We start from the raw sequence: 27,127 nt of genomic DNA, 5'->3' as shown, positions 1-27,127 counted from the left end.
GATTTAAGTTTGTCAATTATTAATTTTTTAACTGATTTCTTGATCAACCTTAAAGTTTTGGGGGATAATTTCAAATAAAAAGTATAAAAGTATAAATAAAACACTATATTAATAGATTTCCAAATCAAAATATGAATCATTTTGTTTTGTTTTTATAAGGTTAATACGCAAATATGAAAAAAAAAACATTTATTATATATTACAAAATAAATTAAATAAAATATATTGTAAATTCAAGTTTAAGTATCATCTTCACTATCTACATAATGTGAATTATCACTGTCTGAAGAAGAATCTGCTGAGATGGCTTCAGCTTCAGCTTCAGGTTTATCCTGTAACATTTCTTGCTTAAGTGGAACTCTGCAAACAAATCAAACATGTACCCAAATTTACAGTGGTCAATTAATTAAAAATTAAATATTAAAAAAACGGCATAAACATACTTTCGCCAAACTTCTTCCGTATTTCTTTTCGCTATTACACTGTTTTCTTTCAGTACTTTAAATAATTCAGGATCTTTTTTCGCCGGATCATCCGTATTCTCGATATATGCACTATGCGTTTCGTACATATCTTTCCGCCTTTTAGATTGCAAAATATCTCCTAACTTCAAAAAAACGTGTTCGCCTGCAAATTCCGATATAAATATATGTATTTGTTTATATAAACTTCCGGATAACTTACTTTCAGTCTTAATGCCAGCATCACTTAGAGGTAACTCATATTTCGTGACACACTCTCGTATACAACTTTCTATTTCATAATATGATGGAAATTTTACACTATTTTTATATTTTGTGTTTATGGTCCTATTAATCTCGGGATAATTTGAATGCTGAAAATTAATCTTTTCATACATTTGACGCCCAGAATATGGATTCTTTTTTAATAAAGAACACCATTTCACAAAAACCTTGTTAAGTCTTGCCTTATAACTAAAATATTTAAGAAGTGATTATTTTAGTTAAAACAGAATTAATATTTACCTATCAAGTTTTATGTAAGAAGAATTCTCATCATCTGAAAAATCGACTTCCTCTTCTTCAATCTTCTTGATTTTTTTTTGTAGTTTTTTGATACAGATTTCAAGCATTTTTAATTTATTAACGTCATCCTTTGAATCAAAATAGAAACTACCTGGTGAACTTTGCTTAAAATAAGTATAGCATTTATGAAAACCAAGTGTTGCCTCCCGACTTCCTTTTTCAGCCATTTCCATAAATTCTTCCAAATTAAGTTTAAAATCCGCAGATAGAACTCGTTCTTCAGGTAGGTTTTTAAATAATTTAATTATATCCGGAATTTTGAAAGACAAGTCATATTTTGTGCCCAAAGTTGATTTCAAACATCTGTCTAAAAACATTTTAAATTTCGACTCGTGTAATATATCTTTGCTTGAAGAATCCCTTTCAATTACATTTGATTCCTCTGAGAAAGAATCGGTATCTTCAGCCCCTTTTTTATTGTTGTTTTCACTGTTATCTGATATTAAAATAATATCATTTTCCTCATTCTCAGTATATACTTCATTATTTTTATTATCCTCATTCTCATTTTCTTTAATTGATTTTATCTCTTCTGATTGTCCTCCAGTATCCATATTGTACTTATTTTGTTTTTTCATGTTACAGACTTTATTTTTGTCAGTATGTGAATTCTGTGTCACTGCTTTTGATTCTTCTTCAACATCTGAGATCACTGCGACTCTCTGAATCTTTAGAGGGCTTATTCGCTAAAACAAAATTTGTAGTATATATATATATATATATATATATATATATATAAAAATATTCTTTATTTAGTAAACTTATTTACATAGTAATATGTATATAAGGTATCCCTTGACTTTGTGATGTAAAAAAGGAATAAAATAATATTAACTTACAGAATATTAGGTGATTAATTCTCAATTTGAAAAAATCTCAAAACATTAAATATGGATTCAATCATTAGACTTTCTGTCTATGACCATAACCATATAAATAACAATATATTTAGATAAATAATTATATTATACCTTTAACTTAAGAAACTCCTGAAATTCAGCACTAGGGCCAGATTCTACCATATTTTCTAGATCTTTATCATCTCCAGAATAATCTTTTTCCTCACTTTTAATATTTTCCCCTTCATTGACATCTTGTGCTAAATTAACTGTTTCTTCTTCAATGTCGCAATCTGGGATTTCAATAACTTCACAATTTTCTGAAGTCATTTTATTAGTGACCTAAATAAATATTAACACTACAATTGATAAACTTCATACTATTAATAAATACCTGATTATTGAGATATGTGCTACACTCATTAAAAGCAATGATGGCATCTTGATAACTCTTTACAGCTAGAGTCTCCCAAATTTTCAATTTTGGATTAAAATTTTCACCTAGAGCATTTTCTTTCATTAATTTTTTAAACAGTAAAATGATGTCTGTAAACCTATAGCGTAAACTGTTCCCATTATCTAATCCTAAAGTAGCTTGATCACATATATTCAAAAATTTTCCAAAATTTCCCAAATCATTTAAATATGTAGGAGGCCAAAGTTCAACGGTATCATCAGATTGTTCACTTTCATTGGACTCATTTTTTGTTATTTTTGAATTATTTGTACTTTTCACATGGAGTTTAATATTATAATCATTTGTTTCCTTACATATTCCATTAGAATTACTGAGATCTTTAATTAATTTTATCGTACATTTCGAATCCGATGGTTCATCGAGCTCACCATCGGAAAGTTCTATAACTTGGTCATCATTTAAATATTTCCATCTCTAAAAATATTACATTATATTTCTCAATTGAATATAGCATCAAATATTTAGACACACACAGAAGGTTATTTACTGTTTCTTTTTGATTATTTATTGTTTACAAATATATTCCACGACATCGTTTTTTTTAATGAAATAATATTAACCCAATACTGTATGTTAGAACTTACTTTTGGTGGAGGAACCTGATCATCGTCATCTGAAGAAAGATTTATCACGTCATCCATGTTGTTTTTGTGTTCAAAACAAAAAAAGTTTAATGAGGTTATGTTAATATTAATGTTTACTCCCCTAATTTAGGATATCCCACTAATTTGAGCTATCAGCATGAAATAATCTGGTTAAAATTAACAAAGAAACTAAAATTTTATTTTATAATCAGAATTCATAATCGGTATATATAACTTGTAGTATTACCCTTGTTTCATATAAACAAAACCCTTTTACTATATCCCCTATTTAGATACCTAGTACTTAGTCCTTCTATGGCTAGGCTTTAGGTTAGAGGTTTACTGCTACAGAACCCTTTTTAGTACATAAATATTCGTTCATAGATGGCTTCACTACCGATTTCAATTTTAACAGTATATCCATTATATCCTTCCTCCTGTGTTCCAATTCGCAAAAGACAGGGCTTTGGTAATGATATAATAAAATTACTCGTTTAGCAGTAGATTATCGATATGAAGTATTTAGACCTTAAATTCATATATCTGTATTGTATCAAGAAGGCTATAAAAATATTATAGATCTCTGTATCACAGATACTGAATATTTATGACTATCACTTGTTGGAATATTATTGTGAAGGTGACGTCATTATTTTGAGTCAGAAAACTTACATAGAAAACCTACATAGAAAACCCATAGAAAACCTACATAGAAAACCTACATAGAAAACCTACATAGAAAACCTAAGAAGTACCAACCCAATGTTATAAAAGAGAAACATTACTGGGCTCAAGGATAAGTGGCATAGAAAACCTAAGTGGCGGATTGCCAAATGTAACAACACGCTATGTTGTCATTAAATTTTATAGATTAGGTTTCGTACATACTATACGAAATTAAAACAATTATATATTTGATGTAAACTTTATTATGCATACATGATAAACTAACAGAACAAATAACAAAATGGTACAAAAAATAAAAATTTGATTTAATACCAACAGAAATACAACGTTCAAAAAATCCACCAACATTTGTTTTTTATCTGGGATTTGGATGTCCAAATCTTTATCATGTGTTTTCTTTAGTGTTATCTGCGTTTTATTATTAATTTTGGTAGTCTAATTTAACTTATTTTATCTTAACGACAAAACACTAATCACGACAACTTATTAAATGTAATCTTACTTAAAAATCGTAATACAATAACATTAAAATGTCCCGTGAAAACCTGAATTATATAAAAAGTAGTCCATCAATGCAAAATGATTACTGTAAAAGCAATTCTTCTTTGCAAAATTCAGGTAGGTTTATTCCCACATGGTTAATATTGTTTTCAGCAATCTGTTGATAGATGATGAAGATGATGATACAAAATCTCCTTTAAGTTATAAAGAAAGAAGAAGAGAAGCACACACACAAGCAGAACAGAAACGACGAGATGCTATTAAAAAAGGTTATGATACTTTGCAGGAGCTAGTTCCAACATGCCAGCAAACTGACATATCGGGTAATTATCTTAAAATTCATTTAAGAAAATTTTCTAAAAGGCACTTCTAGGTTACAAATTGAGTAAGGCTACTGTATTGCAAAAATCAATTGATTATATCCAATACCTGCAACAACAGAAAAAGAAACAGGAAGATGAAAGAAATGCTTTGAGGAAAGAAGTGGTAGCACTAAGAATTATGCAGACAAATTATGAGCAAATAGTGAAAGCCCAACAATCTCAGCCTGGTCATACTGAAACTAGAATATCAGATGAAGTAAAATTCTCTGTTGTAAGCTTTATAAACAACGGATAAATTTACTATAAAAACCATAAATTTTAGTTTCAGGCCATCATGGATCAATTGTATCAAACCTTCAACACTGTTTCTGTGAGTAATTTCTCTGAATTATCTGCTGGTGTTTTCAGTTGGTTGGAGGAGTATTGTAAACCACAAACATTAAAAGATACTGTCTTTCAAGTTTTACGCAGACACAATACACATATGAGAGGCTAAATTTTTTGAGGTAATAGAAGTAATTGTAATTTATCTATTGAAACACTGAACAGATGAGACCATTATTTTTACTAAATGTTGGGAATTATATTACAGGTAAACATCAGATTCAGGGATTCACTAAATATGTGGTGGAACATGCATTTCAAAAAAATAATATATATGTAGTACAAATAGTTTAATCTTGTGTTGTGATATACTTATATTAAATGTTATGTTTTTCATTTTTAAAAGATTTATTCAACAGTATAATTATGTATTTTATTTTAATAAAAATAAGTTTCAAAGATCCTAAACTAATCCTTAATTGTCTATATTGTTTTTTTTTCTCATATTTATTTATTAACAATATACACATATTTTATGTAATTATAAATGTATTACCTGCTTTTTCCACTCAATTTTTTAATGCTTATGGGGAATTATTAACATCTGATTTCTCAGATATTTCAACTAGGATATTGGAAAAATAGAAAACAGTTAGGTCACACAAATAATTTATTAAGTAAAGAAAAATATAGGATACGTAGTACATATATTGAAATTTTTCAAAATAGACAAAAATTTATTTTCTTCTGTTTTTAATAGTGTTTATCTATTACACCTAGGATCTAATTATTAAAAATAAACAAAAGGTCACTTTATTTGAAATCAACTCTAATTTACCTGAAGCCCAGCAACTCGTTTTGAAAACATGTTTTGATCATTATTTCTAATTATCAAATAGTTGGCTCTATAAAAATAAGTACGTTTTATACATTCATGTCGATGACAAAATGAGTTACACAACAACAGTATCATGAAGATTAAATATTGTAAATTAAGCTCTGGGAAAATAATATCAAGATTTGAATTTTAATATGTTCATCTTCCATTCATAATTATTATACAACAGTAGAGGTATGGTAAAACTAATTGTAAGTTAAATCTGGTTTATATCTTAAGCAAATGATATTTAAAAGCACAGTAATATTACACCATTAATTATAATAATTTACATCTGATATTTTTAATTTCTTCTATAGTACTGACAAATTAACAATTAACGCTTAAATTATAAAATAAATTTTTATATACTAAATTTGTCAAATTACTTAAATATAAATTAAATATTAAAGTTCCACCCTCTTTAAATCCAAAATTAACACAAATATAGAAACAAGTAAAAATGATTGTTACTTTTATTCCTAGTAAGGCAAGTAATTAAGGCTTTTTATATAATTCAAAGAATTTTGAGGTTTAGTCAGTCATTCAATAAAACCTTTTCATAAAAATTTTAAATACAATCAATCACTGATGATTTTAACATTTTTACAAACTACAATTTAAATGTGAATTTTAGAAATAAAAGGGTAGAACGAATTCGTGTCCTAAACTATAGTAACTAAATCTAAGTGCAAGAGCAATAGTTCAGTTAGAAACATTCCATTATATGCCTTTAATGGTATTAACAGTGATTTCAACAACAGTGATATAAAATCTCTCTGAATTAATTTCACACCAAATTAACTATTGATCCCACACTTAGAAATCCTGGTTTTAACATTTTGTAAGTCAAGAACACTTTAAATTATAAGTTTTATCCTGGTGTCTATGCTCAAAAAATCTATTAATGTTCTTTGAAAAATATGGACACTTAATACATGAATATACAACAGAGAAGAGATTGCAGTATTTTTCTTAAAGCTGATTAGTATTATTGTACTCTCAACCTCAGTGGGAGGCGTTAACTTAAAACTGCTGTGCAATAATATAACTACATCTAGAAATTATTGGACAAAATATACAAAGAATATTATTCTAAGAGGGATGATTCTCATATTTCAAAATATTCGCGTTATGAAATTCCGAAGCTTGCAAAATTACGCGTAACAGGAAGACAAATTTAAAAAAATGTATACTTATTTCAGATAGTAATCCAAAACCATGTGGTGAAGTTTAGTTCTTTAAATAAAACTTTAAAGAAATATTTTTTTATGAAAAAATATGAAAACCTGCTTCATATTTAGGTTTTCTCCCTTAAGTTATGGTCCTACGCGTATAACAAAAATTTTACATAGCAGCAATATTCTTTATAATTATAATATAAACTATAATTCCAAATGATTATTAAAACAATATTAATAAATTGTCGTTTTAGTAAATATATTCTAATATACCATATGCATATGCATTATCATAATATATCTAAAAATTCTAAAAATGAATAGCATTTCAGTTAATTACAAATCAATTTATGGGTTCAAGCAATTAATGTAAACAATAAATTAAATATATGTTGCACTAAATATATTACAGAATCGTTAACTATTAGTTTTGATTCTGACATTTGATAATTCATTGAAATATATACACATATTTACAGAGATATGTCGCTTAATTTGTAATTAATGGTGCGGAGTGGTTTTTAAAGTATTAAAATTATATTTGCAATTAATAGTTTTTATAGTATATAGTAACGTTGTTGCTTTTATTAAATTATCACATGTAAATAAAATTCAATAGGCAAGCTCCTCCGTACGTAAGTGTGCGTCAACAATTCGACACATCCACCAACAAAAAACTAATAAAGCTTCTGAATCTCATAAGGCCCATATAAATTGGTTGAAACAAGCTCACTAGTTTTTTTAGTCTGTACTACTTACTATGACAATATATGAAGCATATCCCAAAATACATGCCCATATACGTGATTAAAAAGTCGGTAGGTATATGTATAAAAAATTCAATATATTTTTGTAGCTTCGCCTTTGGTTTTTCCAACGCCAGTAACAGCAACCCATTTACAAAACTAAACCTTTGACTTCACTTTACGTATCTTGGAGGGCCGTCGTTTTTTCTTTGATTGCACCTCCTCTCTAGCCGTGTTCTGTTCGTCGCTAGACGTTTTCCTTTTGTTATTTCTGATGCAGATTGGCGATACCGAGGGTAAGAGATCCATTTCTTTGCAGTCCTTACTGTGAACACATTTGAAAACTGCAGACTACAAATCATTAAGTCGGAATAAAAATTACCTTTTAGTTACCGCTGAGGCGGTCGGCGTACTGGACGCCGTTATGTGGTCGGCGTCAACTGCACCGGTGAGAGGTGTGACGCTCACAGCCTGAGAAATCGTGGTGGCGGCGGCGCCCGCCTCTGCTTGGGTGTCGGAGACGGCCGACGCCGCCACCCGCTCCTCCGACGATCCTGGTGGACAAGTTCCGTTTACACTCGGAGCGGAGCTCAAATCTGCCGTTTCGATGCCAAGCCCGTCCGGGTTAATACCCTGATTCAAAAGTGCCTGAAATTATTTATGACGTTGACGTTATGTACAAAAGGCTAAATAAATTATGAAGTGGCGAAAGGACTCACTTGTAGCTCCTCCGGTTGGGGATTGATTGCGTTACCGCACGAAGTGCAAAACGAGGCGGCGGGCGATTTACATCGCCAGTATTGCAGCTCCGTCTTGCACTTATTTAACTCCTGTAACAGGGTGCTAAATTTGCGAGAAATCTCCTCGTTCTTCTTGTCGTACTCGTCCAGCCTGGTCGCGTACTCCAGCGTCTGCTTCTGTTGATCGGCCAACTGCTTTTGCTGTTCGGTGATCTGTCGCTGTTGTTCCGCTGTCTTCCGTTTGCACGATCTAAGCGATTGACGGAGATCGCTCAGTTGGCTGTTGTACTTTTTCATGCCCTGCTTGATCTTTCGGATTCGCTTGCGAAGGACCATGTTCGACTGTGGTATCGGATCAACCAGGTCGTCGTCCTCCGGATCGATGACGTCGTGATCGGAAACGGCGCTATCCTTCGATATGTCCGACACCATGTTCGATTCGACCATATGCAGGAACTTGCTCGAGCTCGAACCTGGAATCCAAACACGCCGCGGCGTTTTGCACATTTTAACGGAGTCGGATAACGTAGAGATAATCTATACTGGTTAATTTAAAGATTCAGTTTTAGGTTTATTTAAAACAAAACAACCTGAAAAGCAATAAATACTTTAATTTCAGTTTATTATTTAATTTTTTTATGAACAAATGAGTGAATTCTTTAGACCTTTATGTAATATTAGTTATAACTAAGAAGAGACTCATCTAAAATGAGCCACCAAGCACTATAGGCTATAAAAGAATCGCACGCAAAAAGCATTACAAAACCTTCATTAAAAAAAAATTTTAAATCCCTAAAAATTGTTGTGTAGGTTTTGAAAATCAATTCACTCACTTAAAAAATTATATGACTAAACTAAAGATACATTTGATGAAAAATTGAAAAATTGATTACTTTTTCCCTGTTTTGCACACGAGCATACTTTGTTCTTAAATGGTAGAGATCTACACTCTATATAAGGTTTTGCTATGCTTTTTGTGTTAAAAGTTGTCCTAACAACTAAACTTGATGTGTTTCTGGATTTTGTTGAAAAGGTTAGCCCAGCCTGTAATGCCTCATGGTATGTTTTATACCCTATATAATTGGGGGATGGAAAGTAATGTTACTTTCTTACATAAATTAATAACATGTGTTTCGACAGTTCTTTGATTGTGCACTGGGATAAACTTCGCAATGTCGGATATGCTCTTCTGGTATTTGGCTCCCAAATTGCAAAATAATAGTTAATATTGAATTATTTAGAAGTGAACAAGTCATAATAACCTTAAATTGACTTTGCCACGCTTTCGAGATATACAATGAGCTGACAAATAACAATCGAATATCAACATGTGCAGAAACAACATTACTTTTCGGTCCCCCTAATAATATAATAAAACAATTAATAAAACATAATTCACCTGAATAATTATATAACTCTGGACTGAAATAAGCAATTTCGGGAAGATTGGGCTCGATCTTGTCCTTAAAGTACTCCATGGCCATCGTCGACAAATCGAAAAGTTCATCAGTCACCTTGTACGGCAAGTCCAGCTTCGGCGTGACCCGGATATAATGTAATATCCTGTAGACCTCATCGAGCAGTTCGCCGGGGAAAAAGTAGCAATGCCGTCGTTCGATGTGCTTGCCAAAGGACATTTGCAACAGTGTGAGCCGCATATGCAGCGTTTCCACAATGTCGCTCTCGCAAGCAAGATGATGACTTCGCCTGGCGCTCTCGCGACGCGGCATCTTGCTCTTGATGTCCTGGAAGCGTTGCAGCATCTGCGTCTGCAGTCGCGAGAAAGTCGAGTTCAAGATGTGGCCACATATTCTGTCAATAGTACGGCATACCTAAATCGAAATCTCAGCATTACACATTGATTGTAAATTAAACACGTGTAACATTTACGTTGAAACCTTGCTGTTACATAATATGTAGACAAATCATTCAGCGTAAAAGCTTGATAAAACTGCTTCTTGAATATCCTGGAGATGATGAATTCATCTATGTAAATAATGTTTATACATGAACAATTATTATTTAGTAAACTCATTAATTATTAAACATTGATAGATATCGATGACGATAGTTTTTCTTGACTATTGACAGGTTTCCCATGATTTTTAAAGAACAAACATACTTTAATATACATTTCATAAATTAAAAAAACTGTTGTAGTTATTAAAGTATTATAAAATTAATAAATTATGTAAATTTACCATAAATAAAATCTCTACTTTCAATACAAAATTTTAGTTTTACTTATTGATAACGACAAAACAATGTGTCTTAACTATTACTAATCGCACCGCATTAATATCACAGATATTAAAACATGGTTCAAAATATACAAGACGTTTCTAAAATAGGTGGTGATTATTTAGAAGCAGATAGAACATGTCCAATAGTGGAAAAAATCTTAATTTTTCTTTAACGTTCCCCTGAATGAAATACAGGCACTCAGATTAAATTTTGAGAATAGTTTCTACTCACATTAGTAACCATTGATCCAATCTTGTTTGGAATATATTATCCTAAAATTCATATCTACAATTCAATATCATAAATTTACACAATTCCACAAGGATACAGTATCGTAGATACTGGGGTGTCCTCTTCTTGTTTTCGCTCTACTTTCTACGCAACTGAATATTTTTAATACTATTAAACTTTTCCATATTCCTTGTACAATTTAGAAGACAAAAGGTACTTTTGATTATCACAGATGTTTTTGAGGTATTTCAGTTTTAAGGGGCACTCACAGTGTGAGGAATCAAAATAAAAAAAAAATTCTTAGCATATTTCGATAGTCTATATCTCAAATAGTTTTTGAGTTACAACCTTCTAAAGTGTAGCCACTGAACAATTGGAAAGTTTGTTCACTACAGGACCTACCAGTATTTTTATTTGGGCTGCAATGTTGAAAATATTTTGATTGATTCAACTCATGAAAATTGTATTATTTAATTTGTTTCAGATTTTTATACAATTAGTAATTTAGAAATAAAACTTGTAAAAAATAAGACTTTAAATCAAGCCAGTTTGCAAGGCTTAGGATTCAAAATTGATGTGATATGTGAATACGGTCTGATAACCTTTTGGGTATCGGAATAATCGAAGTGAAATCAACGAGGGGATCGGTCATTTCGAAGAAAAATTTCAACTGCCCTACATGCGTTTTTTGAAAAAGCGTAAGGTGAATTCTATAAACCCAGAATAGCAGGTTATATCTAAATATTTATCTATTCACAACAATGAAATTAATCATTTCATCTTTAAATGCGTTTTTCTCGAAACTACATTTTTCAAATTTGCAGCCGTTGTAACTCGAAAAAAATCATTTTGTAAGCTAAAATCATTAACTTTTCGGGCATAATTCGACACTTATTCAAAATTATGCCATTTTGGTAAATTTTATTTTTTTATTTCCACAATGAGGGTAAAAGTATAGACATTAATAAAACTTTGGTTTTCTTTCAAAAGAATTCCCAAAAATCACCTTTTTTAGGACAACACACTATATGCCCCTTAAATGTTTAAAAAAGTCATAGTGATTTTCATACAATACATCTAGTAGGTATGATAAGATGAAATAAGATCATATTGTATTTATAACAAGTAGATATGACTTAAACAATGTTCACAACTTCTGAATATGCGGATATGTTATTCACCCTGAGTAAATGTCATGGAAGTGCACATGCACATATATATTTTAGAAACACTTTGTATCTTCATAAAACCCTTTCTGTAAAGGAGACGAAAACAGAAACTGAGTTATTCTGTATTTCAACAAGAAAAAGATTCCTAATTAATTTCAAAATTTTGATAAAAATAGCTTCTAATATTTGTTAAGCATATTTAGGTGTTTAATTTAAATTGACATATACCTTAATAAATATGTATAAAAAATACAGCAAAGTTGTTTAAAATGCCCATAACCCTGTCACTATTTTAATTATAACTCAATTTTAATGAAATGTAGCTCAAAAGAGAAAGAAAATAAAGTTTATTAAAACACCCTTGTTATAAATTAAAAATTAAAATATCAGATCAGTTTAATAGAAAACATCCTACCATAATATTTAAGTTTTCATTTAGGTTCACAAAAAATTGTGGACTATCGTCGCCGAAGTCGTTGTGTAAGTCAAGCTTTAATCAAAATATTTAAATTTTATCTTTAAGAAACAAAAAAATACATATTCTCAATGCCACACTTAATAAATAAATAGACTGGTGGCTAACTTGTTAAAACTTGTAAGAAATTGTAAAATTTATTTATAATTTATGATAATATATTTGTATTAATTCTAAATAAAAATGTTCATTTTATATTAGTAAAGCACAATTTAGAAATGTTACAACTAAACAAAAATTTACTATGTACTTACGAGTCTCAACTGGCAGATATTTTTGTAAGGTAAATAACTAAGAATCTTTTCAATGATTTCTTCAGGCAGGTCTAAAAGGTATGTTGATTGCACTGGTCTAGATAATTGCACTGTGCCAATAGTCTGAATGGTGCTGTTCCTTGTAAATCTAGCTGGTCCATGTTCAGTGGGCATTTGAGTTGATTCATTACCATTGTTTCCTATTGTCATTTGTCTTGTAGAAACCATCTTGCTCGCCTTCTACTCCGAAAATTAAACAGAATGAGATGTTAATTCAAAGTTTACCAAAAAATCTATTGACATGTTTTGTTTAAGTAATTAGATAATTAGTTCTGTCAAAAGTTTTAGACAGTCGTCTACCAGGGCCAACCAAATTACAAATCCAAATATTTGGGCAAAATAAACCACACATTCATTTAAATCAATCTTCTATCCTACATCTACATACCTCTGCACGAAATTTATGTTCCCGAATTTCGATCTATTACATTTTTTTCATAAGCATTTCAGATGATTGTTCGTCTTTTTACGAAATCCGAGCCTAATAAACGGCTCTACGATTGCTATACATTGGTAATTGCCGTGGAAACCGCTGGCCGTGCTCGAAAGCCGATATTGCAAATCGAAAATGGCTGATTGCGATTAGTAAAAATTGACAAACATGAAACTAAATTTCGAGAACTTTGTCATTGCTCAAATCGAGAACCACAAATTAGTTATTATACCTGTGTTGCGCACATGCGCGAAAAACGGACACTGTGCGCGCCAAACGATAAAAATATGGACTAAATTTTTCGTCTCATACGACTTTTTAAAAAAATATTTTTTAAATCATCAAGACTTGTTTTAGTATAATGGAATGGATGCTTCGTTTTTAAGCATCTCTTTCAACACTCTTTAGATCTTTTGAGACGATTAAAAATAAAAATAATTTTTAATGAGATTTCTTTATTGGTCAAAAAATATGTTATTATGATAAATCAATTTAATTTACGAACCACCATCTAATGACTACTTATTATTAAAAATAAAAATTATAAGGGTAATAATATATAGAGAAATTAATTTAAAAATTTCATTATGATTTATACAATATATTTTTGTATAATAACCATATATATAATTTACGTATCACGCAATAATTATTATTATAATTATTTAATGTGTATACAAATTCTTAAAAATATTAACTATAATATAAAATATTACTACATAAGTATATAAATATTTTATATGCGTATGTGTATGTAAGGGACGTATTCAGTATCTGTAGATTCAAATTAGGTCATTGCCCTAACGACTTTATTTTAATCAAGTTCTTCCACAGTGGAAGTATTTGTTTTGAATAGGCATTAATCATTCTCTTATATAGTATATTAATTTTTTTCTGGTGTAGCTAATGTAATAATAAAAGTATATAGTATATATATCATAATAATCATATGAGAAAAAATATTCTTATAATTTTATAAATTATAAGAGGGTTGTATAGGAAATATGTTACACTCATATTAGTCTAATTTAGTTGGCCACACATTCAAATATATTTACGTTTTGTGACATTAATTAACAATAATCTTAATAGTAAGAATTTATTCTTAGTAAGACTTGAATGAATAACACACTTTCAGTGGGATAAAGAAATTGAACTAAAGGGAAAGGGGAAATAATAATTAACATTAAAAAACAAGGTCTAAATATTGATGACATTGCTAAAAACTTTGGATAATCCCGAAAAATGATTTACAATGTTCTTAACAAATATGTTAATAACACTTTATTTAAAAATACATTAATACTGACAAATAGAATGAAATTTCTTCTTATCTTCTGGGTAGTAGAGCAATGAGATGTTGAATGAATGAAGAAAACTAGCAAGAATGATTTGGTAACAAAAAGGAATATTTGAACAAGACACATTCATCATCCTCAAGAATTTAGGTGGATTAAAGTGATGAATCCGAATTCAATAGAATAGAATCAAGTGATAAGCAATTCGTTCGTCATCCTCCAAATAAAGTGTAAATACACTACAAAATATTGAAACATGCTGAATGAAACGTTAACCATAACATTATTCATAACATGGATGGTTTCATATATAGGAATGAAGAATGTAATAGAACCATTTGCCAACCATAATTTATTAGTTATATGCATTTTTATGCATGACAATGATCCGAAAATGGTTCCAAAGTTGATTAATATTGGCTAAAAGATATTGATATTGAAGTTTTCGCGTCATTCCTTATCTAAATCCAATTGAAAACATATGAAACCTCATGAAATCTCGATTTAAACCCCACAAAAACCATCAAATTTGGATGAATTGTGATTGTTAATTGGAGAGTCGTGAAATTTAATTTCAAACGACCATTACAGATGTCTTGTTGAATCTATGACTCGCCGTTTAGAGGAGGTTATAACGAAGAAAGAGTACTTTTTTTTAAAGTTATATGTATCAATTATTTAATAAGTATATATTTTTTAAATGTATGCTATTTCTATGACCACCCACATTGCTTATTTATTTTGTTTGAAATTTAATTTAAATAGAAGTTATTTTGATATTAACATAATTGTAGAATGAATATACGTAATTGTTTCAAAAAATGTGTAAAATATTTTGACTGCATATAATTAAAGGTGTGTATTTCCTAATTAACAACTATAGTATGTATATTATTTCTCTTGCTACCACGTAGTACTATAGCTGATACGTATCGTTAAAAATATGCGTATCTTAAACACAAATATGATTTCACTAAGGTTTTTGTTATTTTATATATAATTTAAAGATATGAATTGAGATCTCTTCCTTAAATAAGTGAAAGAGCATTCAATAAGTTTTTCTGTTATCTCATTGTCAGGTGAAGTGATAGTTAATATCCATATGTACTGAGCAATTTAGCACATATCAATTATATGGTCAATTTTTTAGTGATGATGACTTATTACATAGTTACATAGAATATGTATTAATAATATGATTATGTATTAAAAATATATAGAATTGAATATACATTAATGAATAAATTTAAAAGGTCTAAAAAATGGTATCACACCTGTGAATATTATATATTACTTTAATAATTATAATTATTACAGTATATCGAAATTTTTACTACTTCAAATTGAATGCATCAGTTTGAATATTGATTCAAATTGATGCATCATCATGATGATCACTGGATCAAACAGAGATGACATTTCCTAAAATTTTTAATCTTATTCAAAAGGTTTACTTTTCTGTGTACAGTTTGTCGTCACTTTTGAAAATCTGTCATTTTGAAAGTTACCTAAAAATACAAAAATTAAACAGATTTTATCAAAAAGCTATTAGCCATTTTACTGAACTAAATAATGAAAATAAGTCCTCAAGGACGATTTTGCTTTTTCATAAATATGTTTATGTATAAACTATTTGTTTGTATAAAATACAATTAAATATTACATGTTTGATCTTTGTTAAAACAATTACGTAACTATACTTTAATGAACATCATATTTATTTATTGAATTTTTATATGTAATATTTTATATAAATCTATGCTATTAATTTAACACTTATTTACATTTATATCTTTGTAACAAACTGAAATGAAGAAATTTTAGCTGATCCTGGACATAACTCCAATTGCCACACTGTGCGAAATATTTTGACTAGTGATGACGAACCTAACCCAATATTTCATTGGTTTTGTTATGATCGTATTTTAATTAATTTATTTGTGTAGCTATAGTTAGACAGTTTTCAAAATGACCACGAGAAAAAGGAGTGGATCAGGCTCCAAAAGACACTTTCGTGAAAAAGTAGTGCAAATTTACGAGTGTATTTTTAAAGGGGACGACATGTCAGCAAATAATGCACTGTTTTGGGACGAATTCTTCCTTTTGAAGCCGAAAGTCTCAATTATCGAAGCAGAAATTCAAAAAATGACATTGGAACAGTTTGCAGCCGCTAAACAAAATATAAATTTGGTATTCAACCAAGGAATAGATGTATTGGACCAACAAAACAGTATTCGAGTTGCTTATAGTCTTCAAACACTGTGTTCTATACTCCACTCAATATTTAAGAAAAGTCTGGAATCGCAAATTGATTGTGTTGAATTTTTAAGGGGTTTCGAAAACTATGAAACCAAAATACAAAAATTATTGACCACTTGTCAGACATATCTTGAAGGTACATATGCGAATGAATGCTTTACTTATTTTGATTTGATTGTCTCATTCTTATGTTTATATGTTTGCCTAGAATATATAATTTTTTAAATATATTTTTTATATAATTAAATGTTTAAAATTAAGTTTTATTGAATTTATTTCATATTTTGAAATGTATCCAAAATATTTTTTGTGTAACATTAAATTTAAATGTAACACGTAGGAGCAAATTTGGGTCAAACGCAACGCAGAACATTCTTTGTTGTGAATCTAATTTTTAAAATTATTTTTATTTTATTTAAAAAAAAATGAAAATTAATAAATATGTTTATGTTTTGAAAACTAATTAACTTTTACATTCATAAAATAATAATGCAATGTTTAATTAATTATAAATTCTATAGTTTGAATTTAATTTTAGGTGACGTTCCCGAAGTCGTTAAAAGCTTGTGCCTAAAGATAATTTTAATTATAATCACTGGCATAGAATCTATAAACCAAAACACTTTGATTGAATACATCATGGTGTCATCTTTATTTGAATGTTTGGTAAAACTGTTATGCGACGTGCCAACCAGGCAGAGGCACGGTTATGACGTCGTATTGATAATCACGTTACTCGTAAACTACAGAAAGTATGACGCTGCCAATCCGTATGTTGTAAAATTGTCCATTTTAGACGACGAGCTGGCTCTAAACGGCTATGGCCAAGTAATCACATCTTCCCTTTCAGAGTTTTGTAACCAGTACAATGCGGAACATTTGGAGAACCAGAACGCCTCGTGGTTCTCCTCGCTGACGAACATGGTTGGTAACATGTTCATCTCGGAGGAGGGTGGTTTCAGGACGCAGCAGGTCCGTGCCAATAACGCATTGCTGCTCGCGTTCTACGAAGCCATACATCTGAATAGAAATTTTATAACAACATTGGCGCAAACCCAGACTGATGCCAGTTCGCCACCTTCGCCCAACAACACGCTCAGCAATGTGCAAGGCACACCCGATTTATCCGCAGTGCCTGCCACTTTCGATGTCACTACGCAGCCGTCGAATTTATTAGTAATTTTCTTCCAGTACTGGTAAAACACTCATCGAAAATTGAAAACTCCAGAAAAAGAACTAGTTATTTTTTCAGTTCTATTGTGATGCAAGATACCAAAACGGAAGCCGGCACAAACACGGTGAAACTGGCCTTTTTGATTTTGGGATGCATAACTGAAGACCAATATGCCAATTCGTTAATGCATGATGTTAGTTTAGCGTTCAAAGTCCGCTTGCATCGATTGCCTATGCGACATAGGAAGCTCAATCCTGACAAAACTACATCTTCCCAACCACTCGTCTGCACCCTATTGGGTATCTTTTTTCCACTTGTATAAATATGGTAACATTACTTGGGTACAATTTTTGTAGATTTACTGATAGAGTTCATGCTCAGCCACATGATGAAGAAATTTCCCATGGAGCTATACATATTGTGCCTGGGAGTTATTCAGCGGATACTTTGTTACCAGAAAAAGTGCCGCATTAGACTGAATTACGCCTGGAAAGAGTTATGGACTGCCCTGATATCTTTATTAAGATTTATATTACAAAACGAAAACTATCTAGGAAAAAAAATGAACATTTTCGATTTATGCATTAAAGTCGTCAATGTCTTAAATTTCTTTATTACTTATGGTGACAACTTTCTGCCAACACCAGGCAGTTATGATGAACTTTATTATGAAATCATTAGAATGCATCAAGTTTTTGATAATGTTTATTCAATGGGTAAGTGATATCCAATTTACTGATTTTTGATGATCAGCAAAGATTTGTTTTAGGCTTGAGGTACTCAATGGGAGAAGGAGACTTTAAAGAAGACGCGTTGAAATTAAACAATACTTTATTTAATGTTAGAGCAATTATCAAACATTTTAATCCAAAGATAGAACAATGGTTGGCTTCAGCAAACTTATCAACCCCTTCTGAAGAACAAATACTGGACATAGTCAAGAAAAATTACGACAGTTTAACATTGAAACTGCAGGACTGCTTAGACCATTACGAACGATACGCTGAAAAGCCAAATTATACACCATTTTTCAGAAATATGGTAACGAACATACTTTCTGATACCCGCAGCAGCATTAGCGTTTCTTTGTTGAACTTTACAAATATCGCCAATGAATACCCTATATTATAATACATATATATTATTATTTTGTTATTGTTCCTTATATAAATATTTATGATATATTCTTGTGTTTTACTGAATTTAAATACTAACATGAATGTTTAAATGAAACAATAAAACTGTCTAAATTAGAAGCGGCGCATATTTGCGGGAGGTACCGGTCGTAAAAAGGCAGCTGTTCCCCATTAGACAAAAAAAAATAATTTAGGCGCGAAATGAAGCTAACCGTTATATGACCTTTAGTAAAAGCCAAATGTAACGCTATTATTACTCTTGACTAAGACAAAATTTCAGTATATTATATAATTTTCCGATTACATATTAATAAAATAATTAAAAATTATCAATATTGAGAGAATCTGAACACCTACGTATTTGTAAAGCTAAACTGTAATTTAAAAATTTAACTTTACACATTCTTGTATAGCTCTTTTCATAACATTTTATATTTAATCTTTATAATATTGAAATAACACATGATTTATAATTAACAAACAAATATTTAAAAATATATATTCACAAAAATGCAAAATTCCAAAATCTAGATGGCGCCATGTTTTGTTTGTAGATAAGTCAGAAAATGTCATTAATAGCGTTACCCTATTTACGCTTGTGTTATTCATACAATTCATAAAATGTAAAAGATTTATAGTTAATGTTTTTAGTTGATTTTAGTGGTGCATAGAAGTGAGTGTGTGATCCAACGTTATATAGTTTTATCGTGGGCTCATTTCCTTTTAATCATGGAGTTCAGTGATGCCCAAATTGCCAGGCTCGTCTTAGGTACCGACACAACTTTACTATTGGCGGGAATGCCCCAAACATTTATAAAAACACAAGCTCTTAATTTACTTTAAATACCTTTCTTTCTATTTTAATTTGTCTGATACGTAAAGCAAATAAATATAAAAATTTAATTCAATCAACACCTCATTATCTTAGTTTTAAATAGAATTTTTGCATTCGTATTAGATGCATCCCACACGTTTGGTTTTATAATTTTATGGAACTGTTTATTTTAACTTTAATAAAAAAGATTTATAGTATTTTAAGGTAAATACAGCATCCAGTAAGATGTGGCTAGTGATGCAAACGATATGTCGATATATTGATATGATTTCAAACAATTTTTTCTCACATTGTTTTGTTTTATCAACCAGAAGTAGTTTAACACATATCTTATTTTGAGCATGTTAAGTTTTCAATTTCAGTAAAAATTATACATATTTTATAATTATTGAAATATCAAATTGGATTTAAAACGGAAAAATTAATTAATAATGAAGTATTATTTATAGTATTTTAAATACTCTTATACCAAATATTTATATATCCTCCTTTAAAAATAAATTTATGTAACGATACATAGGCGACGTTTTAATTCCAAAATATAGATGTAACATCTGCAACTATTTTAACGATGTTTGCATCTCTATATATTACAGGATACATGATTTATGATCATCAATTTATTTCATGAGAATTTAACAAAGATAATCAAAAACACAAATACGATCCTGATTTTGGTTTGAAGCCAAAATTTTTGTCAAATTCTCATTGTTATCCATTATTGTTAAAACCTCATTATGGTATTGAAACCTAATAACGACTTTTGTTCATTTAAATTTAAGATTGTAACTATATAATTGAATTAATTTACAGGATACCTGAAATCACAAAATTGTAAATCAACTTACAAGGACTTTTTAAGAACATCACCTTACTTCAAGAATAAAAACTTGCCTGGTAGGGCTAAATACTTCACTACTAGAGTTTTTGGATTATCCCTGATAGATTGTTTAAACGATTATGCTAATGTTTATACTGTGGGTAAGTTGACCTAGTTTAGATATTAATTCTTTCACAATATGTTTGTAAAACTTTATCTTATTATTTTTATTAATAATATGAACACAATCCTACAGGGTATTGAACAATCAGTTTTATTTTAGCCAAAAATATGTAAAATTTATTACTTCATTCTTATAATAATTTTTCGTCTTGTCTTTTGAAGCGCAAAATTTGTATTTCCTGGATTAAACAGACTAAATATTTTTAATAAGTCTTATATTGATCAGATTATTAGATCAAATTTATTCTACGTTTTATATATTTAATAGACATAAAAATAAACAATATTCCATTTCATGTAATTTTTTTTTATCAAAAACCACATTTCATTCGGTTTATTTTAAAGTTGTTAGTATCGAAAAATTTTTTTTTTGAATATTTTGTTGTTTTAATTGCAATTTTAGAATATGTCAACAAATAATCGAAATGTATAAGTCTAGTAAAATCGCACTTGGAATCGTTATCGGTAAATTGTAATGGACCGTTCTCTGATTATTTCTATTAGACGAAATTATACATTATTTGAGTATTCACATTAGAATCTCTGTAAGTGGTTTTATGAAGCTGGTATTAGAGCCAGATTCGACACGGAATTGTCCTTATTTTTAATTACTCTAGATTTTGAACCAAATTTCGTTTTTATAGACGAAACTGCTCAATCTCACTGTGCGAGACATAAATTTGGCATTGCAAATCATGACACTACTTGGATGTATTTCCCCCCGTGTTATGAGACTGCAATCCAGTTGAGTACATATGGAATTTTTTTCAAAGGCAAATTACCTTCAAAATCACCAGCCTCAGAATTTGGAATAGATTGTTAATGCTCTTAATGAAGAATGTTTAACTATAGGTCAGGAATTTATTCATTCACTAATTTTGAGTATACCATGCCAAGGAGGATGGAAGTTGTTCATAAGACACGGGAGGATTGGCCAAGAACTAATTAGATAAATGTGGCATTTAATATTCTATAATAATTTTTTTTTATTCATTCTCCAAGGAGTTTGGTGATATGAGTTGACATTGTTTATTGCCATTGGTATTCTGACTTCTGAAATAATTCAAATTATCCACTTCAAAAGACAGAAAGAAAGTTTTTATTGTTTAATTTAATTTATAATAAATAAACTAGTGTCTCCTGAAAAATTATTAATTTCAAACAAAAAATTGAAAGTTTTTCTGGAGACTGCCTCTAAAATTAATCTGTGTTTAAGTACAGAAAACACTAATAATATAAGAAAGCCATTTGTTTTTGTATTGTTCTTAGAAGTATCATTTTCTCATTTTGTTTAATGTGTTTCAATAGAAATGAAATGAAATTAACCAAATTTTAGTACAAGGAAGACTGGAGGATATTAGTTATTTCACAGAGAGTCAATCTAGGACAACTCTTTTGGAACAATTGTTACATTTACTAGACGTATTAAGTGGCAGCAGAAGTACAACTCCAGTTAGGTAAACATTAGCATCATCTCAAGTGAATATATAAATATAATAATATTTTAGAAATCGCAGGTCAGAGAGTCCAATAGATCAATCAAGCGATGTTGAGGCGACTCCAGCTCACAGTTTACCAGGCAATACCAGTAATGAATTCGATGATTTCTCCCCAAAAACTAAAACAAAAAGAGATTCAAGAGGAAGCGGAGTTAAGACGCCAGGAGATTTGGATGATATTGATGTAAGGGTGTAATATTAAATTGTGCTTGTCTAATATTAATTATTTTGTTTTATAGCCATTAGCTAAGGTGTTAGAAAATAAAGAGTTGGCGGAAAAACTTGCGAAAACAATAAATATGGTTAGGAATACACCAGAAAGTGCAAAGAAGACTGATGAGAGTGTAGGTGCTGGTGCCTACACAGAAGTTGATAATACAATTCAAACAGTACTTAAAAAAACTGAAGAAGATCCAATTTTTAATAAAATATTAGACGAAATAATAGGTTAATAGTTTTAATATATTTAATAACTTATATGTAAATTATTGGTTTCTTTTTAGGTCCTATAGTGATAGATAGAAGTGAAAAAAGGTATGTGACCAAATTAATTATTTGTATGTAAAACTAATAAATGATTAACTACAGTGATACATCTGACCAAACAAATAAAAATGCTCAAAACACACCAGAACCTGAACCCAACAAGAACATTAGTATTGATCAAAGTGTGGAAGAACAGAATGACGAAGCAGTACGATCGATAATGGCAGTTAATTCAAAAACCACAGCTACCACAAATTCTTTCACAACTACACAACAACAAAGTGAAATAATTATGTACGACGGATCAATCGACAACTATTTAAAATCCACATGTCAAAAAACCAGTTTGGCAATTAAACCAAAAGAAACTTCTTATGCTACGGCTCCCAATTACGTTATGGTTCCAAATCAATTTCCATACGATCCAACGAAGCAAATATATTTAGTCAATAATTCACTGTTGAATGTTAATTTGCCGGCGCCCACAGGAATCACTGAACAAGATATTCTCTCAATGCCCACTGTCATAGTAAATGAAGGTAATAAAAGCCTCACAGCTCAACAACCTGTTCAAATTAAAATACAAAGTATGTATTTTAGTTTAATAGATTATGCATGTGAATCATAATGCTAAATTGCTTACATTCTTTGTATGTTTAAAATAGGAAATACCATTTTCCTCAAACCAGTTTTATTTAAAGATTATTTATATATATTTTTTCAGATCCTATTTATCAACAAAATATTTTGCCATATTCAATTATATCAAAGCCAACTGTTACTGAAGTACAACAACCTCAATATAATGAGTACATTCGTATTTATAAAGGAGAAGAAGAACCGCCTCAACCACCTCCACCACCTAATCCTCCACAACAAAAATGTATAAAAACTATTTTACCACAAAGGGTTAAGAAGTCAAATGCGGAGATACCGGCGAAAACAGCTGAAACAATCACAACCACTATAACAGAATCTTGCGACGGTTCTCAAGTAAAATCGAATGAAATTCCTTCAAATACTGCGAGTTCACAGAATCTTCCTGAAATAAACAGTGTAGAACTGAAGAAGACACCCCGACCTATGGGAACCGTTAAAAGGGGAACACCTAAAAGTGGTTCTCATGTAAGGAATTTAAATTTTTCAACGCCGCCAAAATTAACGTCCACAGGTAAAAAAAATGATCCTGAAAGTACGGAGAAATCTCCATTGTTTGTGCATAAAAAGCAAGCGGCTAAAACTTTATTTAAGAATGATAATGAAGACATAAAACCGCATAAAAAAGTAATTGAAAAAAAGCCGATGACAAAGCAATGGGATGCCGAGTTAAGGGCTCTAGTAGCTAACACAGCTGATGTTAAATCGGGTACACCCAAAAGAAAACCAAAGCCAGCAGCTAAGAGGAAGGCCAAGAAAAATGAAACCAAGTTGAACACAACTGATCAAGAAGCACAACTTCTAGAAGATGCACTAAAATCACCTGAAAATGTAAGTAATATAATAAAATGTCTTATGTTATATTATACACGTATATTTCAGATGGACAAAAAGGCACCTGAACAAGAAAGTCAAGCTTCTGATGTACCACAGAGTAATAATGAAATATTGGAAACAAAAGATGAGGCGCTTGTTAAATGTGAGGGAAATAAACCAGATCCTCCAGTAACATCTGTAATTTCCGACGATGTATCAGCTAAACTAATATTATCACCTTCAAAGTTAAACGCGAACAAACGTAATTTGGTAAAAACTAAAGAAAATGGTGAAATCCCTGGTCCCTCTACGTCAACTGAAGATCACTTGAAGATGATTACTCCAGAAACGTCAACTAAACCAGTAGTTCATTACCCCATAAGAGCAAATAGAAATATTACCTCTCTTTTAGAAACTCCTATAAAGATGGATACTGTACCAATAACACCAGGAGCAGGGACTCCTATAATAGGTTTTACACCATTTAATAAAGTGTTAGATGACCAACTGCAGGGAATTGATATAACTTCAATTCAAACCCCTTCTATTCCGATAACACCCAGTTTTGCACCACTTGGCCTTGAGTTGACACCATGTTTTGATAATCGCCCTACAGATTATTCCGGCTCCAGTTCCTATTACCAACCCTCTGATAATGAACAAAATAAATCAGTGGAACAGTTATTAGAAGAAACGCAACCCAAAAAGAAGGAATCACATGTAAAAATATTGGGAGATGTGGTAATAAAGCCAATGAGGATACAAGAGGCTCAATCTAATATAAATGAACATCTTAGCATATTCAATAAAAACGTAATAGGCAAGAAAAATTTGAATTTAGTTAAAAGGACTATGAGTGAATCTAGTTCTTCAGACTCTTCATCTTCATCAGACAGTGAAAGTGTATGGAATGAAAGCACAAATGAAACTGTCATAATGAATAAAAATGAATTGAATGAAGAACCATCTCAAACTGTAAGACCTTACAGTCTGAGAAGAAGAATTAGTACAACTCAATCTAAACCACCTGAGAATCCAGTACCTCGAAGTCGTACTAATAGTACCCAAGTCAAAGAATTAAAATTTAAAAACAAAAACACGACGGATATCAACACTATAATTAATTCTGTACCGGTATCATCTGGTGGATTAACTTCAAATCCAGTTAAAGTACTTTCTTCACAAGAAATCATACTACAAGAACTTAAAGAAAAACGAGAAAGAGTTGTGTCAATGTTTAAAAATGAGAAAAAGGAACACGAAAAAAAGGTACCAAACAAAAAGGCAAAGCCATTAAGAGCAATTAAACAAGTTAAAAAGAAAGATCTCCGTAAGAGTCCAAGAAAGGCTGAAACACCAAAGAAAGTTGTTACAAGAAGTTCTATTTTGAGAAAATGTAAATCTAAGAGTAAATCACCAATTAAGGCTGATAAGAGTTTTACCAACGATTTTTTTCTGACGTCGGACGAAGAAAATGAAGAGAATGATTTTGACAACGTTAAACATCACAAGCCCCAAGAGAATCCACAAAAAACTGAAGAAAAAACAGGCACGGCGTCTGATACGGAGGCCGAGAAGTTGGTAATAGGATTAAAGCAACGTGGAATCCATCTTATGTACAACAAATCTCCAAAGATTTCTAAACTCAAATCAGTAGAATCTAATGCAATCGTGAAAAGCAATGCAGAATGTAATAATAAGGAAAAGAGGGATGACTGCAATGAAGAAATGAATGAACCACATAATGATTTAAATCATCCTTTAAAGGAAAGACTGAAAATGTCCCCCAATATATTTAATCCGAATAAAAAAGATTCTGAAATTAGTTGCTCTTCAACGCCTTTGAAAGTTAATCTCAAGGAAAATATAAATTCTGCTTGTGAAAGCAATAAACAACTTTCATCAACTTTTAATACTTCCAATGAATCGAGTGAAAATGACGCAGATACTTTGAGTGTTGTGGATTTTGGTGAAGAAACACAAATAAGTTATAAATTTAATTATGACAAAACAATTGAGCCTAAAGCCTTTGATTTAGATGTGTTATCTAAAAAGATTTTTGCAAATGTGTACATGGAGGAAGCAGGTGTTGATGTTCCCATAAAAATATCCTGCACTTCCCACATGGACTTGCTGGATATACCTTCAAAGATTCGCATACCAAAGAGGGCTAAAGAAAGGAAAGAAGATAAAATTTCGGTCAAGGCAGATGAAGAAAGTAAAGATAAAGCCTACTCCAAAGATGTTAAACTAAAACAAACTGCCTGCGTAGATGAATCCAGTGAACATGCAAAAATTGACGACGATCTTATGAATTACGCTGTTGTGGGTTCAGATGAGCCATCAAGTGACTCTTCAGTTAGGAAGTAAGTATAATGATATTTTAAAATACATGTTTGTGTTGACAGTGTCATTATTGACATGAATATTTTTCAAGACAATTGACGAATATACGTAATTTTTGTTTCCTTTCTGTTTCAGCACACGTAAGCGCAAACCAAGATCGGAAGAAAACACACAGGTGAAAAAGAAAAGCAAAGCTTGCGAAAAGATTCTAAATCTAAAACATATAGATGTAGATACTTTCTTAAACAAACTACATGGACAAAGTTAACAATTTAATTTTAATTACGTACAAAATATAGTTGTTGTTTCACGTCAAGACGTGATTATAGTATGATATTATTTATTTGTTATTATAATTTTATACAGATTAGTTTGTGAATAAAGTTTTATGGTTTTACGCATGTTTATCGTTTTACTTTTTATAAG

The 27,127-nt window shown here is 30.4% G+C and overlaps 5 protein-coding genes across 5 annotated transcripts; 3 read left to right on the top strand and 2 right to left on the bottom strand.

Annotated features, from left to right (window-relative positions):
• Positions 1-177: 177 nt before the first annotated feature.
• On the bottom strand, positions 178-3,234 carry LOC109599894 (uncharacterized). Its single transcript, XM_049964944.1, has 8 exons — positions 3,195-3,234; positions 2,948-3,136; positions 2,280-2,777; positions 2,018-2,227; positions 987-1,732; positions 685-935; positions 444-627; positions 178-360 (listed from the first exon to the last, which is right to left on the bottom strand). Exons 2-8 carry the CDS (start codon positions 3,002-3,004, stop codon positions 240-242), a joined length of 2,067 nt encoding a protein of 688 aa, XP_049820901.1. The 5' UTR covers positions 3,005-3,136; positions 3,195-3,234; the 3' UTR covers positions 178-239.
• A 744-nt stretch (positions 3,235-3,978) lies between these two features.
• LOC109599897 (max-like protein X) lies at positions 3,979-5,261 on the top strand. Its single transcript, XM_020015947.2, has 5 exons — positions 3,979-4,252; positions 4,303-4,458; positions 4,509-4,729; positions 4,781-4,964; positions 5,051-5,261. The coding sequence occupies exons 1-4, from the start codon at positions 4,165-4,167 to the stop codon at positions 4,952-4,954; spliced, it is 639 nt and encodes a 212-aa protein (XP_019871506.1). The 5' UTR covers positions 3,979-4,164; the 3' UTR covers positions 4,955-4,964; positions 5,051-5,261.
• A 173-nt stretch (positions 5,262-5,434) lies between these two features.
• Positions 5,435-13,429, bottom strand: LOC109599915 (F-box only protein 28). The gene is made up of 6 exons (XM_020015966.2): positions 13,148-13,429; positions 12,700-12,939; positions 9,726-10,158; positions 8,306-8,799; positions 7,969-8,234; positions 5,435-7,911 (listed from the first exon to the last, which is right to left on the bottom strand). Exons 2-6 carry the CDS (start codon positions 12,925-12,927, stop codon positions 7,746-7,748), a joined length of 1,587 nt encoding a protein of 528 aa, XP_019871525.2. The 5' UTR covers positions 12,928-12,939; positions 13,148-13,429; the 3' UTR covers positions 5,435-7,745.
• A 2,832-nt stretch (positions 13,430-16,261) lies between these two features.
• LOC109599893 (armadillo-like helical domain-containing protein 3) lies at positions 16,262-19,107 on the top strand. Its single transcript, XM_020015942.2, has 5 exons — positions 16,262-16,885; positions 17,288-17,945; positions 18,002-18,222; positions 18,280-18,639; positions 18,693-19,107. Exons 1-5 carry the CDS (start codon positions 16,459-16,461, stop codon positions 19,052-19,054), a joined length of 2,028 nt encoding a protein of 675 aa, XP_019871501.2. The 5' UTR covers positions 16,262-16,458; the 3' UTR covers positions 19,055-19,107.
• A 565-nt stretch (positions 19,108-19,672) lies between these two features.
• Positions 19,673-27,102, top strand: LOC109599914 (uncharacterized). Its single transcript, XM_020015965.2, has 10 exons — positions 19,673-19,828; positions 20,708-20,875; positions 22,234-22,354; positions 22,406-22,580; positions 22,636-22,843; positions 22,900-22,930; positions 22,985-23,421; positions 23,607-24,370; positions 24,422-26,721; positions 26,837-27,102. The coding sequence occupies exons 1-10, from the start codon at positions 19,789-19,791 to the stop codon at positions 26,967-26,969; spliced, it is 4,377 nt and encodes a 1,458-aa protein (XP_019871524.2). The 5' UTR covers positions 19,673-19,788; the 3' UTR covers positions 26,970-27,102.
• The last annotated feature ends 25 nt before the right edge of the window (positions 27,103-27,127 follow it).

Source organism: Aethina tumida, chromosome 3 (assembly GCF_024364675.1).
Source record: "Aethina tumida isolate Nest 87 chromosome 3, icAetTumi1.1, whole genome shotgun sequence".
In the NCBI taxonomy this organism is placed as follows: Eukaryota; Metazoa; Arthropoda; class Insecta; order Coleoptera; family Nitidulidae; genus Aethina; species Aethina tumida.
This window is presented reverse-complemented; position numbering and strand designations above follow the sequence as displayed.

Excerpts from the sequence above, each read along its gene's own strand:
- LOC109599894 (XM_049964944.1), bottom strand. The coding sequence starts at position 3,004 with ATGGATGACGTGATAAATCTTTCTTCAGATGACGATGATCAGGTTCCT. Across the intron at positions 2,778-2,947 it reads ATCAGGTTCCTCCACCAAAA|AGATGGAAATATTTAAATGA; the intron begins GTAAGTTCTAAC and ends TAATATTTTTAG. Across the intron at positions 936-986 it reads TCTTACATAAAACTTGATAG|TTATAAGGCAAGACTTAACA; the intron begins GTAAATATTAAT and ends TAAATATTTTAG.
- LOC109599914 (XM_020015965.2), top strand. The coding sequence starts at position 19,789 with ATGGAGTTCAGTGATGCCCAAATTGCCAGGCTCGTCTTAG. Across the intron at positions 22,355-22,405 it reads AGAAGTACAACTCCAGTTAG|AAATCGCAGGTCAGAGAGTC; the intron begins GTAAACATTAGC and ends ATAATATTTTAG. Across the intron at positions 22,931-22,984 it reads ATAGATAGAAGTGAAAAAAG|TGATACATCTGACCAAACAA; the intron begins GTATGTGACCAA and ends GATTAACTACAG.
- LOC109599893 (XM_020015942.2), top strand. The coding sequence starts at position 16,459 with ATGACCACGAGAAAAAGGAGTGGATCAGGCTCCAAAAGACACTTTCGT. Across the intron at positions 17,946-18,001 it reads GTAATTTTCTTCCAGTACTG|TTCTATTGTGATGCAAGATA; the intron begins GTAAAACACTCA and ends TTATTTTTTCAG. Across the intron at positions 18,640-18,692 it reads TGATAATGTTTATTCAATGG|GCTTGAGGTACTCAATGGGA; the intron begins GTAAGTGATATC and ends GATTTGTTTTAG.
- LOC109599897 (XM_020015947.2), top strand. The coding sequence starts at position 4,165 with ATGTCCCGTGAAAACCTGAATTATATAAAAAGTAGTCCATCAATGCAA. Across the intron at positions 4,253-4,302 it reads TTCTTCTTTGCAAAATTCAG|ATGATGAAGATGATGATACA; the intron begins GTAGGTTTATTC and ends ATCTGTTGATAG. Across the intron at positions 4,459-4,508 it reads CCAGCAAACTGACATATCGG|GTTACAAATTGAGTAAGGCT; the intron begins GTAATTATCTTA and ends AGGCACTTCTAG.
- LOC109599915 (XM_020015966.2), bottom strand. The coding sequence starts at position 12,927 with ATGGTTTCTACAAGACAAATGACAATAGGAAACAATGGTAATGAATCA. Across the intron at positions 8,800-9,725 it reads AGAGTTATATAATTATTCAG|GTTCGAGCTCGAGCAAGTTC; the intron begins GTGAATTATGTT and ends TTTGGATTCCAG. Across the intron at positions 8,235-8,305 it reads CCCAACCGGAGGAGCTACAA|GCACTTTTGAATCAGGGTAT; the intron begins GTGAGTCCTTTC and ends AAATAATTTCAG.